This window comes from Sebastes umbrosus, chromosome 15 (genome assembly GCF_015220745.1).
Source record: "Sebastes umbrosus isolate fSebUmb1 chromosome 15, fSebUmb1.pri, whole genome shotgun sequence".
Taxonomy (NCBI): Eukaryota; Metazoa; Chordata; class Actinopteri; order Perciformes; family Sebastidae; genus Sebastes; species Sebastes umbrosus.
The window spans coordinates 24,082,651-24,097,696 of NC_051283.1; the positions used below are offsets into that span (position 1 = coordinate 24,082,651).

The following is a 15,046-nucleotide window of genomic DNA, read 5'->3' on the forward strand; positions in this document are numbered from 1 at the left end:
AAACGTATCACACGTTTTCACAAACATGTCTAAAATATATGATTCATTGTTTAAAAAAAATAAATAAAAAAAAAACTAAACGCGACCAGCAGCTGCTACGTCATATTGCCGCGTCGGTGTTTTTGTTGAGACACAGCACCGTGTGAGTCTGGTGAGTGAATGAATTAAAAGCTAATAACTGTTATATTAAATAGTTTTTAAGAGACTGAGCATGCTTTTTATTATTCTGGCATGCTAGTAGTTTACTTCTTATGTGGTCTGAATTGGCTAACTACATTTATATTCTATTATCTTTGGTTTCTGATTAGAGACCTTGTTAGCTTGTCTGAGCAGCAGCTGTGGACTAGTTGAATGTAAATTTGTTTATGCATGTTTTGTGTTGCTAACTTACACCGTTGTCCCCCGAGCCATCAAACTGTACAACACCTCTCTAGGGAGGAAGGGGGATAAAGGAGGATGGTCTGCAGGACAGATAATAATGCATAATGTGCACTTTCATAGACTAAGCTACTGGAGTTACCCTGCACTATATTCAGCTTTAACAGTCTCTTCTGCACTTTATTCAGCTTTAACAGTCTCTTCTGCACTTTATTCACTTTTATAATAATCCTGTATCACAGCTGTTACCCTGCACTATACTCACCTTTAACAGTCTCTTCTGCACTATATTCACTTTTATAATAATCCTGTATCACAGCTGTTACCCTGCACTATATTCAGCTTTAACAGTTTTCTTCATCTCCTTGTATTTTTATATCTGGTATATTTTTTTGTACTTTGCACTACTAACTTTTTTACTGCCTTTTTACTAACATGTTTTTGCACTATGGAACTGTGATGCTGGAAACTTCAATTTCCCTCGGGATCAATAAAGTTACTATCTATCTATCTATCTATCTATCTCTATCTATCTGTATCTATCTATCTATCTATCTATCTCTATCTGTATCTATCTATCTATCTATCTCTATCTATCTATCTATCTATCTATCTATCTATCTATCTATCTCTATCTATCTATCTATCTATCTACCTACTGTATCTATCTATCTATCTATCTATCTATCTATCTATCTATCTATCTATCTATCTATCTACTGTATCTATCTATCTACCTACTGTATTTATCTATCTATCGCAGTTTATGCAGTTGTGTGCATCGTAGCTGTTTCCATCATGGTGGCGTTTCCAAGTTCCCTGACTGAAGAAGAGGAGGCTCTGCAGAAGAAATATGCTAAACTCAAGAAAAAGGTAAATAAATGGACTCTTGCTGTCACATCTACAGAGTCTTTCAAAGCACAGCTCAACACCCACCTCTTTTCTTGGCTTTTGAATGTACTTGAATTGTGATGACTAATTGGCCTTTTATAATGCTCGTTATAACAGTCTTTTACTCATGGATTTTATCTTGGTGTCTCTGTGGATGTGTGAGATTTTGTTGTCTGCTCTGTTGACCTGTTTTTATTCTGCCTATGTCTGTAAAGCACTTTGGTCAGCTTATGTTGTTTTAAATGTGCTATAGAAATAAATTTGACTTGACATCCCTTAATACCAGGGTAGTTTATGAAATGTGAGACTGTGGCATAGTGAATAAAGACGTGAATGTGTAACAATATCACTGCTATTGTGTTGAATCCCCAGTTTGTTGAGTGAGTAACTCAGGGGAGTACATTGAAATAAGTCTCTTTTTTTATTCTTATTATTTCATCACTTAACTCTTTTTTTCTGTCTTTTCAGAAAAAGACTCTGCTCGCCTTGAAGAAGCAGAGTTCAACTAACCAGACAAACCAGAGTGGCTTGAAACGGAGTAAGTGATTTTGACTCTATTTATAGTAATTTGTTTAATACAGCATTTGTCTTTTCTCAGCTAACTAAAATACACATTGTGTTACACATTTATGCAAACACTTTATTTTATACAATGACACCTGTTGAGACTGTGATCTTACGTACAAATATGTCCTGTTCACAAGAACTTAAGAAAACACAGTGACGAGTGTAAACACAATAATGAAGTTAAATTATAAATGTTCTGACCATAAATACCAACAAATAGCTGGACAAAATAGACAAAATATATATGTCTTGCATGCTATTTGTATACCTGTACTCAGACTATTTGAAATATTCAGGCTTTTGGCGGCCCCATTTTTATTTCTGCAAAAGCAGCATGTATTTTACTTTATACAATCTTAATATTTAAACATTGGTTATATTTTTATCCACTTTCCTTCATAACAGCTTTGTCGGACCAGCCTGTCGTCGACACTGCAACGGCGACGGAGCAAGCAAAGATGCTGATCAAGACGGGTGCCATCAGTGCCATCAAGTCAGAGAACAAGAACTCTGGCTTTAAGCGCTCTCGAATGCTGGAAATTAAACTCAAGGTGAGCTGTCATTCTTTCTATGTTGTTGTTTCGGCTGATGCTCATCGGTTTCTTTGCTTTGTTTTGTTTTTTTAATTTGTTTAAATGTTGCTCTTTATCTGCCACAGGATCCAGAGAAAGGCTCGATTCCTGCTTTCTTACCATTCCAAAGGAGTGTCTCTACAGATGAAGAACAACCTGAAGTACAAAACATTATAAAAACATGGCTGCAAACATGAACCCTTTGTTGAGTGAATGTGTATAGGTTTCTTTCTCCAGTAGCATCAAGTCCTCAAAATTTAGAATATTATTGGGAAAATTATACTAATGTAATGCTTATGTCTTGTTGTGATGGCCGATTCCAATTGCATTGAGACACATTCAAGCTAGTGTTTTCAAAACAGAGTTAAATATCTTAAGTACAATTTCAGTCAAAGGTGACTCCTAGTGGTAGTGTTAAAAAGGCACATATTCACATTTATACATTTGCACATTACACGGTCTGAAAATGACTACAGAGGTTGAGGAAAAAGCTGTAATGCTCTAAGTTGCACTTGAACAGAAAACAAAAGATATAGCTTATTTTGATGTTGTCATATTTGTGCTTCTCCTAGTCTGGGAAAAGAGCCAACAGGAAGTCTCTGTATGAGAGGTAATGTCTCAAAAACCACGATGAATAAGCAAAACAACCTGTTGAATACACTGACACTGAGGTTCTGTGTGTGTGTAACATCATTTCACCCTTGTGACCCCCTGCAGCTTTGTCAGCTCAAGCGACAGATACCGGGATGAGGAGGAAGGAGGCGGCACGTCGTCCAACCGCGAAATCGACAGAGGAGACCGAGGAGACCGAGGAGACCGAGGAGACCGAGGAGAACGAGGAGAACGAGGAGAACGAGGAGAACGAGGAGACCGAGGAGAACGAGGAGACCGAGTAGACAGAGCAGACCGAGTAGACAGAGGAGAACGAGGAGACAGAGAGCGAGACCAGGTCCGAGAGCTGGAAGGAGAGCGGGACAGGGATAGAGACAGAGATAGAGCTAGAGACCGAGAGAGAGACCCCGAGAGGGATAGAGACAGAGGCAGGGAAAGAGACAGGGAACGGGACCGGGAAAGAGACAGAGACCGAAGCAGAGACAGGGAACGGGATCGAGATCGAGACAGGGAACGGGATCGAGATCGAGACAGGGAACGGGACAGAGAAAGAGATGGACCGTTCAGACGTGAGTAATCCGTCCATAGGGAAGACAGAAATGCAGATATCTCAACAAATAATACTAGTAGTTGACAAGAATGCAGTGCAGATCATAATGTGGATGTAGTGTGGTGGTGCATGCTGGGACACATAAATGATCTTCTCCCCTGTTTTCATCCTCAGGCTCAGATTCATACCCAGAGCGGAGAGGGGTACGAAAGGGGAATACGGTGTATGTTTACGGCTCTGGGCTCAGCGAGGACAACCTGCGCTCTTCTTTCTCTCAACATGGAAACATCATCGATCTCTCCATGGACAACCCACGCAAGTATGCAACCATTAAACAACTCTGTGTGCACTTAGTGTTCATCTCTACCTACTGTTATGAATGTGTTGCTGTCTTATTACACATTCTTTACTGTCTTCTTCTGCTTCTTTTGTATTCTTTGATACAGTTGTGATTTTTCTCTTTCTAGTTGTGCATTTATTACATTTGAGAAGATGGAGTCTGCAGACGCGGCTGTAGCTGAGGTTGGTGTAGTGGGTTAGTGGGTTGGTGTAGTGGGTTATGGAGTAAACTCATTTCATGTGTATTGTAAAACGTGTGAGAGAATGCACTGAAATAGTACAGTAGTTGTAGATATTAGCACTTTTTTACTCATTTCATGTCTTATAACTTAGGTAATAATGAAATGTAATAATTATTTTAGTTTACTAGAATACACCCCAAGGTTGTGTCCTGCTCATGTAGACTGTAAACCAAGCAGACAACACTCTAAACACACCTCGCTGTGTTTCACCTCACAGTTGAATGGAGCCATGGTGGGAGACGTTCACATCAAAGTCAGCATCGCCAGGAAGCAGCCCATGCTGGATGCCGCCACTGGCAAATCTGTCTGGGCTTCACTGGGTAAACACGGCGCTCTTATTGTTTGTTTAGACATTGATCAAACTCTCTGTGTGTCTGCACAGTGTGGCTTAACCTTCAACAACTTCTCTCTTCCTTCACAGCTGTGCAGAACAGCACTAAAGGCTCCTACAGGGACAAGAGGAACCAAGTCGTGTACAATGAAGATTTCCTGAAATGAAAAAAATAATCTCTGTTTTTGTATTTTTGGCATATAGCTTTTCATGTTTCTGTTTTAATGACGTTAGCCAGCTGCTTAAAGTGTCTGTGTTGCAGCGTGAAATCAAAATCATCTGTTGTCTTTTGGATTAGATCGTTTTATGGTCGGTATCTGATGCTGTGTGTGGCTCATGAAGCTAGAGATGCTGTTTTGAGCTCAATAAAAAGTATCTATACATTGCTACCTTGAGTGAGATTCTATGAGCCTTCTATCAACAACACACAGTCAAAGTGGGAACTGTAATAATGTTACCGCCGGCAAAATACCATCACTAATTAAATCCATGCTCTACTTAATAACTGTGTTGGTTATGTCAAAGCAAGCAAGTAATGCGCCTATTTGGAAATGTTTCTACCGCGAGTAACAGTGACCTGGGTGTGTTCAGGGACGGATTTAGTGATTTGCTGCCATCTAGCTTTACTTTTGACCCTCTCTAACTAGGAATGTTGGTATTGCCAGTGGTAGAGGAAGGAGGCCACTCAAAACCTTTTTTCTAAAGTAAAACTATTAAAGATTAATAGTAAAGCTATTAATACTGCACAATAAAAGTCCTGCTCTTCATATGTTTACTTCAAGTGCAGAGTGAAAGAGCTGTATTATCAGCACAATGTACGTAAATTTACTTTTGAACATCTGTTCGAGGTGGAGCTTTCAATTCTAATATAATGCTGGATAGTTTACTGAATAATAATGCGTCATATTATATTTTGTGAGTAAAATCTGAATCTGCAACGTAACCAGTAACATTTTCTGTCAGATAAATGTAGTACTGCAATGTTTTCCTCTGAAGTAGAAGTATAAAGTTGAGTTGCATATTTTTTATATGCTTTGGGGGCCTTTTGTAAGTTATTAGGGTACAAAGAGTTAGAATAGTAACATAATTCAATATTTTTCATATCTAAATATCATAATAAATCGGTCCTTTTAGTTGCCTACCTTGCCTATCGGTAAAGTCTGCTCCCGGTGTTTTTTCCGGTGAACCAGAGTGTGTTTCTGACCGTGAGCAGCAGTGACTTTAGTGTGTGGCATAACTATGTCATGGCAGGTGTGTTGCCCAGGATCCGAAGGAAGCGCAGTGTCGAGTGTGAAGTTGTTAGTATGAATTTGAGAAAGCTGCAAGCAGCAACACCACAGGCCAAGCATTTGTCCGTTCTGAACAGGCTTGTTTTCAACAGACACGGCACTAGTGTGTATTAACAAAAAAATGCAGTTACCCAACTTTCCAGGGTAACTGTGTGAATCTGAGTGAACAATCCCACTTTCAAAATGTATTTCCTGAACGTTTTTCAACAGAAGAACAAGTCGTACTAGACATTCAAGTTGTATGCAAGAGAGAGAGAGCACAACTACACTTCCGTCATTTTGGAATTAAAGCGACTACCGATCGTGCCGCACAAATGTGAAACTAAATTATTTCTATTCTATTGTCATATTCTACCGAAATTGCCTGTGTTGAATAAGAAAACATTATAAATATAATAAGCCTTTTCAGTCCAAAATGGTGGCAGCGGCTGTTGTCAAAAAAAGTTTCTTCTCTTTGCTTCTATACTCTTTGCTCCCACTTTCTCCCACTAAATAGTCATCATAAGTAAAACATAAGGTGGACTAATATTACACAACTGACTAGTGTTTATATGAAACTGAGAGGACACTTTCTAATTATTTTATTTACACACACATACATCATCTTTTCTTTGAACCGTGGCCAGTCAACATACTGAACATGTTTTACATATATTCAAGTCTAACATCACAGTTCTGAGTCAAATTAATAAAACTATTCTAGGAGACATGAGAATCAATAGGACTTTTGTCAGTGAGGACACTTTGACACGTCACAGTATGAAAATTACAGTTCCATTTAGCTGCTTTAGTTTCCGGGTCCTGGTATCGTGCGTGCTGCCTCTCCGTCACAGATCACTGGGACTTTAAACACAACAGAGCTGTCGTTAATGTTATTAGTAATACCTGTGCTATGAAACAGGCCTCTTGTCTCAGTGTGAGAGGGAGGAGGACCGTTCAGTAATTTCTACCCACATCCATCCCTTGGTAGGTATATTTTTATGCAAATTTGAAACATATTTCCTATGAAAGGACTCCTATTTTCACAGTCTTACATTTTAAAAGGCCTCATAGTCAAAGGTACAGTGTGTAGCATTTCGGATCTATAGCAGTTTGTTTCCATGTAGTTCTGTCTGTGTACGTATGAGAGTCAACCGGAAGTTCATTCCTTCCTATGGGAACCTCCGTGATCTCGGATATGTTTGCCAAACTCCTCTTTCCTTGAGTACGTTGAGGAAAAAAAATTAACTTTTGTGACAGATTACAGAAAGACTGTATGCACTGTGTGCCAAATTAGCAAATTAATAAACTGATTGATGAAATGTTCACTGGCATATTTAGCAATTTTATGAACCATTTTGTTAAAAGACGTACAGTATGAGCAACTATATGCACTCTGTTACACATCTAACATGCTGTCACTGTTAGCTAAATATGCTGTCGAACTTTTCACTTACTATAAAAAGATTAATTTGACTTGTCTAGACAATAACTCTTAGATATATAAACACTGTTTTATATCGATGTAGTAACTTCTCTCCCATATCTGCGGTGGTGTTTCTATCCACTCGTAAAGAGATAAATTTTTATATTTTTATATTGTATACTATACAGATTTACGGACAAAAAACTGTGTAAACGAGGTGTTAAAATGAGCCCTTCACATCTACATAGGGAACGAGTCCTCTTCATGGAGTCTGCCATGTTGCCTTTTCATGTTTCTACAGTAGCCCAGAACCGACAAACCAAACATTGGCTCTAGAGAGAACCTTTTGTTTTTTTACGTTTCCCTTAAGGCCACCGTAGTTCTCCGACACGCTTGTGAAACTGTGGTAACGTGAGCCGTAGAGTGCAAAACTGTGGTACCGCCAGTCGCCGTCTGACTTTCCTTGCTATTAAAGTAGTGTTATTATGGTAAGGATGGTCGCTGAGAGAGGCGAACGGCGTTACCACGGTTTTGCACTTTGTGGATCACGTTACCGCAGTCTTGGAAAGGAAGGAGTGAGCGGAGGGGTATTCAGTTGGTTTCGAACTGCAACCATACCGCTAGATGCCACCAAATCCTACACACTGTACCTTTAATATTCACATGGGGGTCGTGACCTCACAGACTGCAGTGAGCTGCCGAACCTGAGGAGCTTCAGGTATTTAGACACTCGACTGTCTTTAAAGCTTTGACCTACGACACTTGTTCAGTAACCAGACATTCCTGCTCTTCCTCTCGTATTCTTCCAGCGGCCCTCTCCCTCTCCTCCTGCTCATGTAGAGAGTTCTGCCCCGTGGTTTTCCCATGTTGCTCCTTCAGGTGGCGTCGTAAGGCGGGCTTGTGGGCAAAGCGGGCGTGGCAGTACGCGCAGTGGTGCGGCCGCTCGCCACTGTGGAGGTTCATGTGGTCTATCAGTGTGGATTTCTGGGTGAAAGTCTTGTAGCACAGGGGGCACTGGTGGGTCTTGCCGGCGCCTCGGTGCACGGCCATGTGTCTGGTGAGGTTGGCGGAGTGGTGGAAGTGTTTGCCGCAGCAGGGACAGGCGTATAGCAGGTGAGTGGAGCGGGAGTGGATGGCGAGGGAGTGGGCCGAGGGGAACGTCAAGCCGCAGTGCTCGCAGATCACAGGCCCGGTCACGCTCGAAGTGGATCCCACCACTGCAACGGACTCATCCCCTCCCTCGTTTGTTCCGACAGTCGTCATCCCTGAACTCCCCTCACCCGCACCAGACTCCTCCAAGGCGTACTGGGTCACAATGTTGGCCGCCATTGGAGAGACCTTATCTCCCTGCCCTTCGCCCATGCCGAAGTCTAACTGCTGGAGTTCAACTGGGACGTAATTCCCCGTCTTAAGTCCTTCCTGGCTGTAGTCCAAGCCGAAACCCCCTCCCATCCCTGCAGTTGTTAGGTACCACAAATCCTGGTGACCCACACCTGTAGGTCTTTTCTCCTGCGATGTCGCCCACCTTCTCCTCTTAAAACCCCGTCCCCTGCCTCTCCCTCTGCCCCGGGCAGTTTTGGGGTCAGGCAGCCTGCGCCTCAAAGCACGGAGCGCCTCCACTGTAAGTCCCCCCATACCGAGGTCTTCTTCTGCTGCATTCAAGTCATATTCACTCCCTACTCCTCCCATCACGACACCATCCGTCTCTGGGTAACACGCATCTTGAGCTCCATCGGAAGGAGCTCCTCTCTCCTCCTCCCTCTCTCTGTTCATTTGCTCTTCTTCAGAGATGTACACTCTGAACACATCGTAGTCCTCCTGTCTGGTCGCTTCCTCCTCGTCTGATGCATTGACCTGTAACAGAAATGAAGACTGAGTAAAGTGTGTCGTGATGTAACTAAAAACCGTGAAAAATGCTCATCAAAATTTCCCGGATTTTCCCTAAATTGCTCGCTCTGTCCAACCTACAATCCTAAACCCAACGACATTAAATTTACAGATATAAAACAGAGAAAAGCAGCAAATCCTCCAATTTCAGAAGCTCAATATAACAATAACTAATTATTGTATTGGTAAATTACTTTCAATGGGTACTAAAATGGTTGGCGATTAATTTTCTTATGATCAACTAATTGTTTCAGGACTAAAAATGCCACTTAATGATTGTATTGGTACTATTTATGTTTGTACCGGTGCTTTCAAAGACAGACACAGGCAATGGACACACAGGAATGTTTATTGTCCCTGAAAATCTCTCTTCTGTGTCAATCCTGTGCTCTCTGTTATCTCCCTCACCTTTTCATCCTGCTACCCTGTCCTCTGTAACACCCACCCTTTATCACACCTCACACATCACTGACTATCTGCAGGGACCATTTATAGCTCAGTATTAAAGTCATGCAGGGACAAAGGAAGGAGGTGGGAGCTCTTTCTCCCCTGTGTGTCTAGCCAGACACAGAAACTGTCCTTAAACTGCTAACCTTTGTTGCTTTGAATAAATCTCAACAGGACAGACAGAACACCGGTGTGGAAATTTACACCAGTGACCAACCAAAAGCTGGTTAAAAGGGACACTCTACCAAAAATCTATCTTTGTGTATCAAATGTTTAAAATCATCTCTTAAAACTCACTTTTATCGTTTTTATCTTGTTATGGTATTATTTGTGTATGCTCCTGAATTGTTTTATGCTGTAGTACTTTTAATCTAATTATTTTTTTTAGCATTTTTGCTTTTTGTTTTAAAGGGGAAATATGAAAAAAATCACGTTTTCAGTACTTGTGCACATACATTTGGGTATCTGAGTGCCTTCCAACCAACAAACTGTGAAATAAGACAACCCAGTCAGTTTTTTGTGGGCTGTCTAGGTCAGAAAACATGTGGTTCAACAAGTCATTCAAGTTTGGCTCCCCTTCCTTTTTGAACATTAAAGCATGTAAACATGTTCTAGTAGAAACCCAAAACACAAGTATGAACCTGAAAATGAAAATGATATGTCCCCTTTAATGTGAAGCACTTTGTAACTCTGTTTAGAGAAGTGCTATATGAAAAAGTGGATATTACTATTATGACATGAACATTGTAGATTGTAGATTTGTAAATTCAATGTAGATTAAAAAGGTACCGTGGTGGTTTCTGTTTTTTCTTTCACACACACAAACCTTAATGCATGGCTCATCCAGCATGGGACTGCCATCGTGGTGTTGACTGCTGCCCTGAGCCGACATGTCGCCGCTGTTCTCCTCCACTGAGCGTGGTGCAGGACTGTGTGAGTGCACAGGGGAGGGTCGGCTGGTGGGAGGAGACGCAACGGAGTGAACGCTTTCGCTGACGATCATCAGTCGAGCCTGGTTCTCCTCTGTAGTCATCTAGAGGAAGGAAACAGATTGTGAGATTGCTAAAAACTTGTGAAAACTGCTTTACTTTAAGTTAGGAAGGTGCTGAAAATGACTCCTAACGCAACATGCAAAAACTAAGAGATAAGTAACTATGGTTAGGATAAAATTGGAATAAAAAAATACTCAAGTTTGCCACATTTTTTACATTGATGACTTGATTGATTTACATGCAACAGGAAAAATTAAAGACACTTGTAAATTATGACCAATTTAATCCTGAAAAAGACATTTTCCCATCACTGTACAAAATATGTATCAACTTAAAGAGAATGAATAGGATACCCGGTTAAAATGATTGTTTTGGCTTACTGACCTTCAGTGGACTGGGGTTTTTTAGCTGCACATACTTCTTCAGTGCTCCTCGGCAGCGCTCCACAATATGCTCCATCTGTAGGTAGCTGGCAGCGGTCAGGTAGTTGACAATCTCCTCTGGGTTAAACTGCAGGACGCCAGTATAACAAGACTGAAGCAGACCGCACACCACTGTGGAGCTGTAGAGCATCGACACCTGGGGGAATAATGTGAAACAGATAATGTAAAGAGGCACTGTTTTCCTACTCAGCATGAGAGCGTTATAGAGAGACGGTGTGACTTTGTGTGTGTGTTAAATTTCGCCTACCTGAAGCTTGGGGGACGGGTTGAGGAGGAACTGGTCCCTCAAGAAGGGCGAGCAGGCAGCCAGCACCACCTTATGTCCCCTGAATGTCTGGTTGTCGCTGACCATGATGGTGATGTCACAGAAGTGCTGGCGGGACCTCAGCGAATTCATGTGCTTCAGGGTTGTGTCCCCGTGGCCTGGCAACCGGAAACACAGCATCTCCATCTTGGCTGCAGAGAAATTGGGAAGTATAGTATTTATTAAAAAATAACTCAATGAAGTGGTCTTTAAATCTTTATATTGAAGATTAAAAAGCAGACAATGTGTTCAATACCAGATACATCGTGGCTACCTGATTTAACCCCATTATGCTCCTGTATGGCCCCAAATGAACTCAAAATTGCACTGTAAACAGAACCTGGCTGGAAAGCAGTCAGACAGGGTTTTTGTTTGAACAGACTTTAGTCATATGCTCGGGGCCTAAAGCATTATTATAATCTAGCTATTCTTCTTAGGTGAAATCTGGCACTGAGGGTTATTTTTTAGGATGAATCAGAGTTTCATAAATACCATATATATTTCCTCCTGAGGAAAAAAAAATAATTCAGAAGACAAATCAATTGTTGGTCAATTTGAAGGACATAAATCTGTGACTGAAAATCTCAAAAAAAATAAATCTCAAAGACCTGATTTCTAGACAAAAGCTTGAGTTGAGCAAAACTGCTAAAAGTCAAATATCACAAATTAAACCATTCAATATCTCATCAACAATTCTGTGATATTTTAGGCATATATACTAGTGATTTACCACTAAAGGTATATAATCTATACTTAATGCTATATGTGAATGATGTGGCCTGTAAGAAAAATAATAATAATGTTGATATGATGAACCAGCCATTGGTCATTTAACTCGGGTTCAACATTAAACTAAGATAAGATAAGATAAGATATTACTTTATTAGTCCTGCGGCAGGGAAATGTGCAGTGTACAGCGGCAAAGGGGATAGTGCAAAAAACAAGATGCATCAGCTAACACAGTTAAAAAAAAGAGCTAAACAAAGTGTAACAAAATATGAACCATTTAAATAGAAGGAAGTATAAAAATAGGAGCAGTATATACAGTATTGACAATAAACAGACTATTAACAAAATTGAAAAAGTGGAAAATGAGCCTAAGTGCAGATGATTGTACCACCTGTAATGCAGCTTTAAGACCAAGAAAACACATTTTTTAGTTCTATATGGGAACTTTTACTTACTATGTGTTATGGTACTGTAATTCAATATAATACAGCTAGATGGTTTGTTGTCTCACATCACTATATCGACACATTTGAATACCAGTTTTGACTTGTAGGGAAAAGTTAGCTAACATTTGTGGGGCGTGAGGAAAGCTATGAAGACCAACATGTTTTAATAATAGTGTTTATTTGTTTTGCACAATTTAAGACTATACAACATAACAAAAGAAATATATGAATAATATAAAGTGCAGGAAGAGGCAAAAAAACCCCACTCTGAAGCCTCCACCTAGAGACACGATTAATATAAAGAAGTAATATGACTACATAAGTTTCAAGTTTATTTGTCATATGCATTTAAAAAGTACAGTGTACAGTGAAATGTAATGAAATACATTTTACCCTGGCTCTCTCTCAGCCCTTAAAATCTATAAATAGTACAGTTGATAAATACTACAATAAATAAGACAGTACCTAAAAGTGATAACAATACAATTAGGACAAGATATATATATATATATATATATATATATATATAAACAACAATAACAATACAGTAAATACATCTATATAAGTGTGTGTGTGTGTGTGTGTGTGTGTGTGTGTGTGTGTGTGTGTGTTGCATGGAAGTGTATTGTGGAGCCTGAGATAACATGAGGCTATGTAACAGTAAGTCGACTGTTTGTTGAAAGAGGTTGAAATCCATCACAACACATTTGTTTTCCTGCTTTCCTTCTGGCCTGAAGATATCATCCACTTGTCTGACTGTTAGTTAGCCACCATTAGCTTGCTGTGGCATCGTCTATCCGCTGACCAACCACATAAAACAACCACAGTTATCATGAAACTTTGTCGTCACTCACCTCCTCTGCTTTTCCCTTTAGTTGAATGTCTTATGTGTTTTCTAAGAAACACAAATGTGGGTTTGTATCACCAGGACAACCGGTGGTTCAGTTGCTGTGAGTTAAGCTAGCCGGCTGTGTTTCCTCATCCCAACTGCCACTAGCTAACGTTACTAACTGTTTACTTTTGGCCCTCTTGTTTTTTAGGAGGAAGTGCATATCTCGTGACAACAAACACAAACCGGCTGGCCCTCTCTCGCCGCTATAAACTGACTTTGAGTCGGTTTTCGTTGGAAGCTTAGCGGTAAAAGAAGACGACGCTCACTGACTCCTGATCAGTTTGTTGTTAAATCAGTGGACACACGGGGGGCGGGGCTTATGACGGTGACGCGGCACGTTCATATGACGTCGATGCGCATCGTTGTTTTTAAATCGGTGGACACTAGTGATGTGTTGGTCAACAACGAGCCGGTTCAAAGAGCCGGCTCTTTTAAGTGAACATGAGAGCCGGCTCCCGTCCGAAAGCCGTTTTTTTCTACTTAAAGGGACTGTTCGTAACTTTTTACATATGTAAATCTACCGGGTCGGTTTCCCATGCGCGCTCGCTCGCATATGCACGCTCGCGTGTGGCTGGAGTCTCTGCTCCTCTGCCTGCCTGCCTTCACTCAGCTCGCTCTACCTCACGTGCATGCGCGCGCACACTCCACACTGCAGAAGAGTTAGTTTAGCTCTGAGAATATCTAGTAAATGTACAGTGGACGTTTGTGCAGAAATAACTGCTGCAGCTCCTCCAGACCAACAGAGGTTTCCCGTGTCTTGTGAAGTGACGGGGCTCCGCAGAGAGAAACGTTATCGTCTCCGACCGGGTGCCGGTGTCTCCCCTGTTCCCTCCGGGCGTGCGCGGTCGGGAAGCTGAAGCAAGAAAAGCCAACACTAGGATCAGCATTGATTCATGGAGAGACCTTCGTCTGGTCAGCTAACATTACTGCCAAGCAGGTGAAATATGGAGTGATATTGTGGTTTTAGCTGACGTGTGTCGCCTCACTGTTTTGAGCGATCCTCGTTCATGTCTATGTAGAGCGAGCAAGCTCGAGCCCGACTCTGACTTTCATTGACTTAACGGCCACAGGTGTCGCTGTTAACAAGCATTTCTGAAAGTTACAAACAGTCCCTTTAATTCAAGGCAGAATGATAGGACGATCTTCTCCGCGCCACGGGCACTCCATGCACTGATTGTGACTGAATGTTGTGTTAATGACATCCGTGCGACCAATCAGGTGATTACGGACAATGATCATACCATCAAGCAGGGAGGGGCGGGGGTGCACGGCGCGCTGCCGGTCTACAGGTACAGAGCAGGAGGGAGAGGAGTGCGGTGCGCGAATAGCAGAAAAGAAAACAAAGTCGGAAACGAAGCAGCATGTAAAATTATGGTATTCTGAAAATTATAAGGTTTAGTATAATTATATTGAATAATTTAAGTGATATATGTGCACACATATTAATCATAGGTCAAAACAGTGCTAAATTTGGCTGAATTATAAAAGGCAGAAGTGGTAAGGCAAGGCAAGGCAACAGGCACATTTCAGCAACAGGGCAATTCAGAGTTCTTTACATAAACATTCAAGAATATTGCGACAAAGTGCAAAAGAAAATTAAGACATAATTAAAACAGTTATAAAAACATAAAAAAACATTAAAGATTAGAAAATAAAAACAAGCTAAAAATAAAAGCTAGGATAGAAATAATAGTAAAACAAAGAGCCGTGTGGGAGCCGAAAGAGCCGGC

The 15,046-nt window shown here is 41.0% G+C and overlaps 2 protein-coding genes across 4 annotated transcripts; one reads left to right on the top strand and one right to left on the bottom strand.

Moving 5' to 3' along the window:
- The first annotated feature begins 13 nt into the window (after positions 1–13).
- nelfe (negative elongation factor complex member E) lies at positions 14–4,877 on the top strand. Of its 3 annotated transcripts, XM_037794459.1 has the most exons (12): positions 14–151; positions 1,142–1,251; positions 1,738–1,807; positions 2,242–2,387; positions 2,495–2,569; positions 2,981–3,018; positions 3,126–3,247; positions 3,293–3,589; positions 3,745–3,889; positions 4,038–4,092; positions 4,369–4,471; positions 4,573–4,877. In XM_037794459.1, exons 2-12 carry the CDS (start codon positions 1,177–1,179, stop codon positions 4,647–4,649), a joined length of 1,203 nt encoding a protein of 400 aa, XP_037650387.1. In that variant the 5' UTR covers positions 14–151; positions 1,142–1,176; the 3' UTR covers positions 4,650–4,877. The 3 variants fall into 3 exon arrangements, with proteins under 3 accessions (XP_037650387.1, XP_037650385.1, XP_037650386.1); XM_037794457.1 differs by having other exon boundaries at positions 3,126–3,589; XM_037794458.1 differs by having other exon boundaries at positions 94–151; positions 1,166–1,251; positions 3,126–3,589.
- Positions 4,878–6,302: 1,425 nt separating this feature from the next.
- On the bottom strand, positions 6,303–13,627 carry LOC119503025 (zinc finger and BTB domain-containing protein 12-like). The gene is made up of 5 exons (XM_037794456.1): positions 13,279–13,627; positions 11,193–11,401; positions 10,887–11,081; positions 10,337–10,543; positions 6,303–9,030 (listed from the first exon to the last, which is right to left on the bottom strand). The coding sequence occupies exons 2-5, from the start codon at positions 11,394–11,396 to the stop codon at positions 7,930–7,932; spliced, it is 1,707 nt and encodes a 568-aa protein (XP_037650384.1). The 5' UTR covers positions 11,397–11,401; positions 13,279–13,627; the 3' UTR covers positions 6,303–7,929.
- Positions 13,628–15,046: the final 1,419 nt, after the last annotated feature.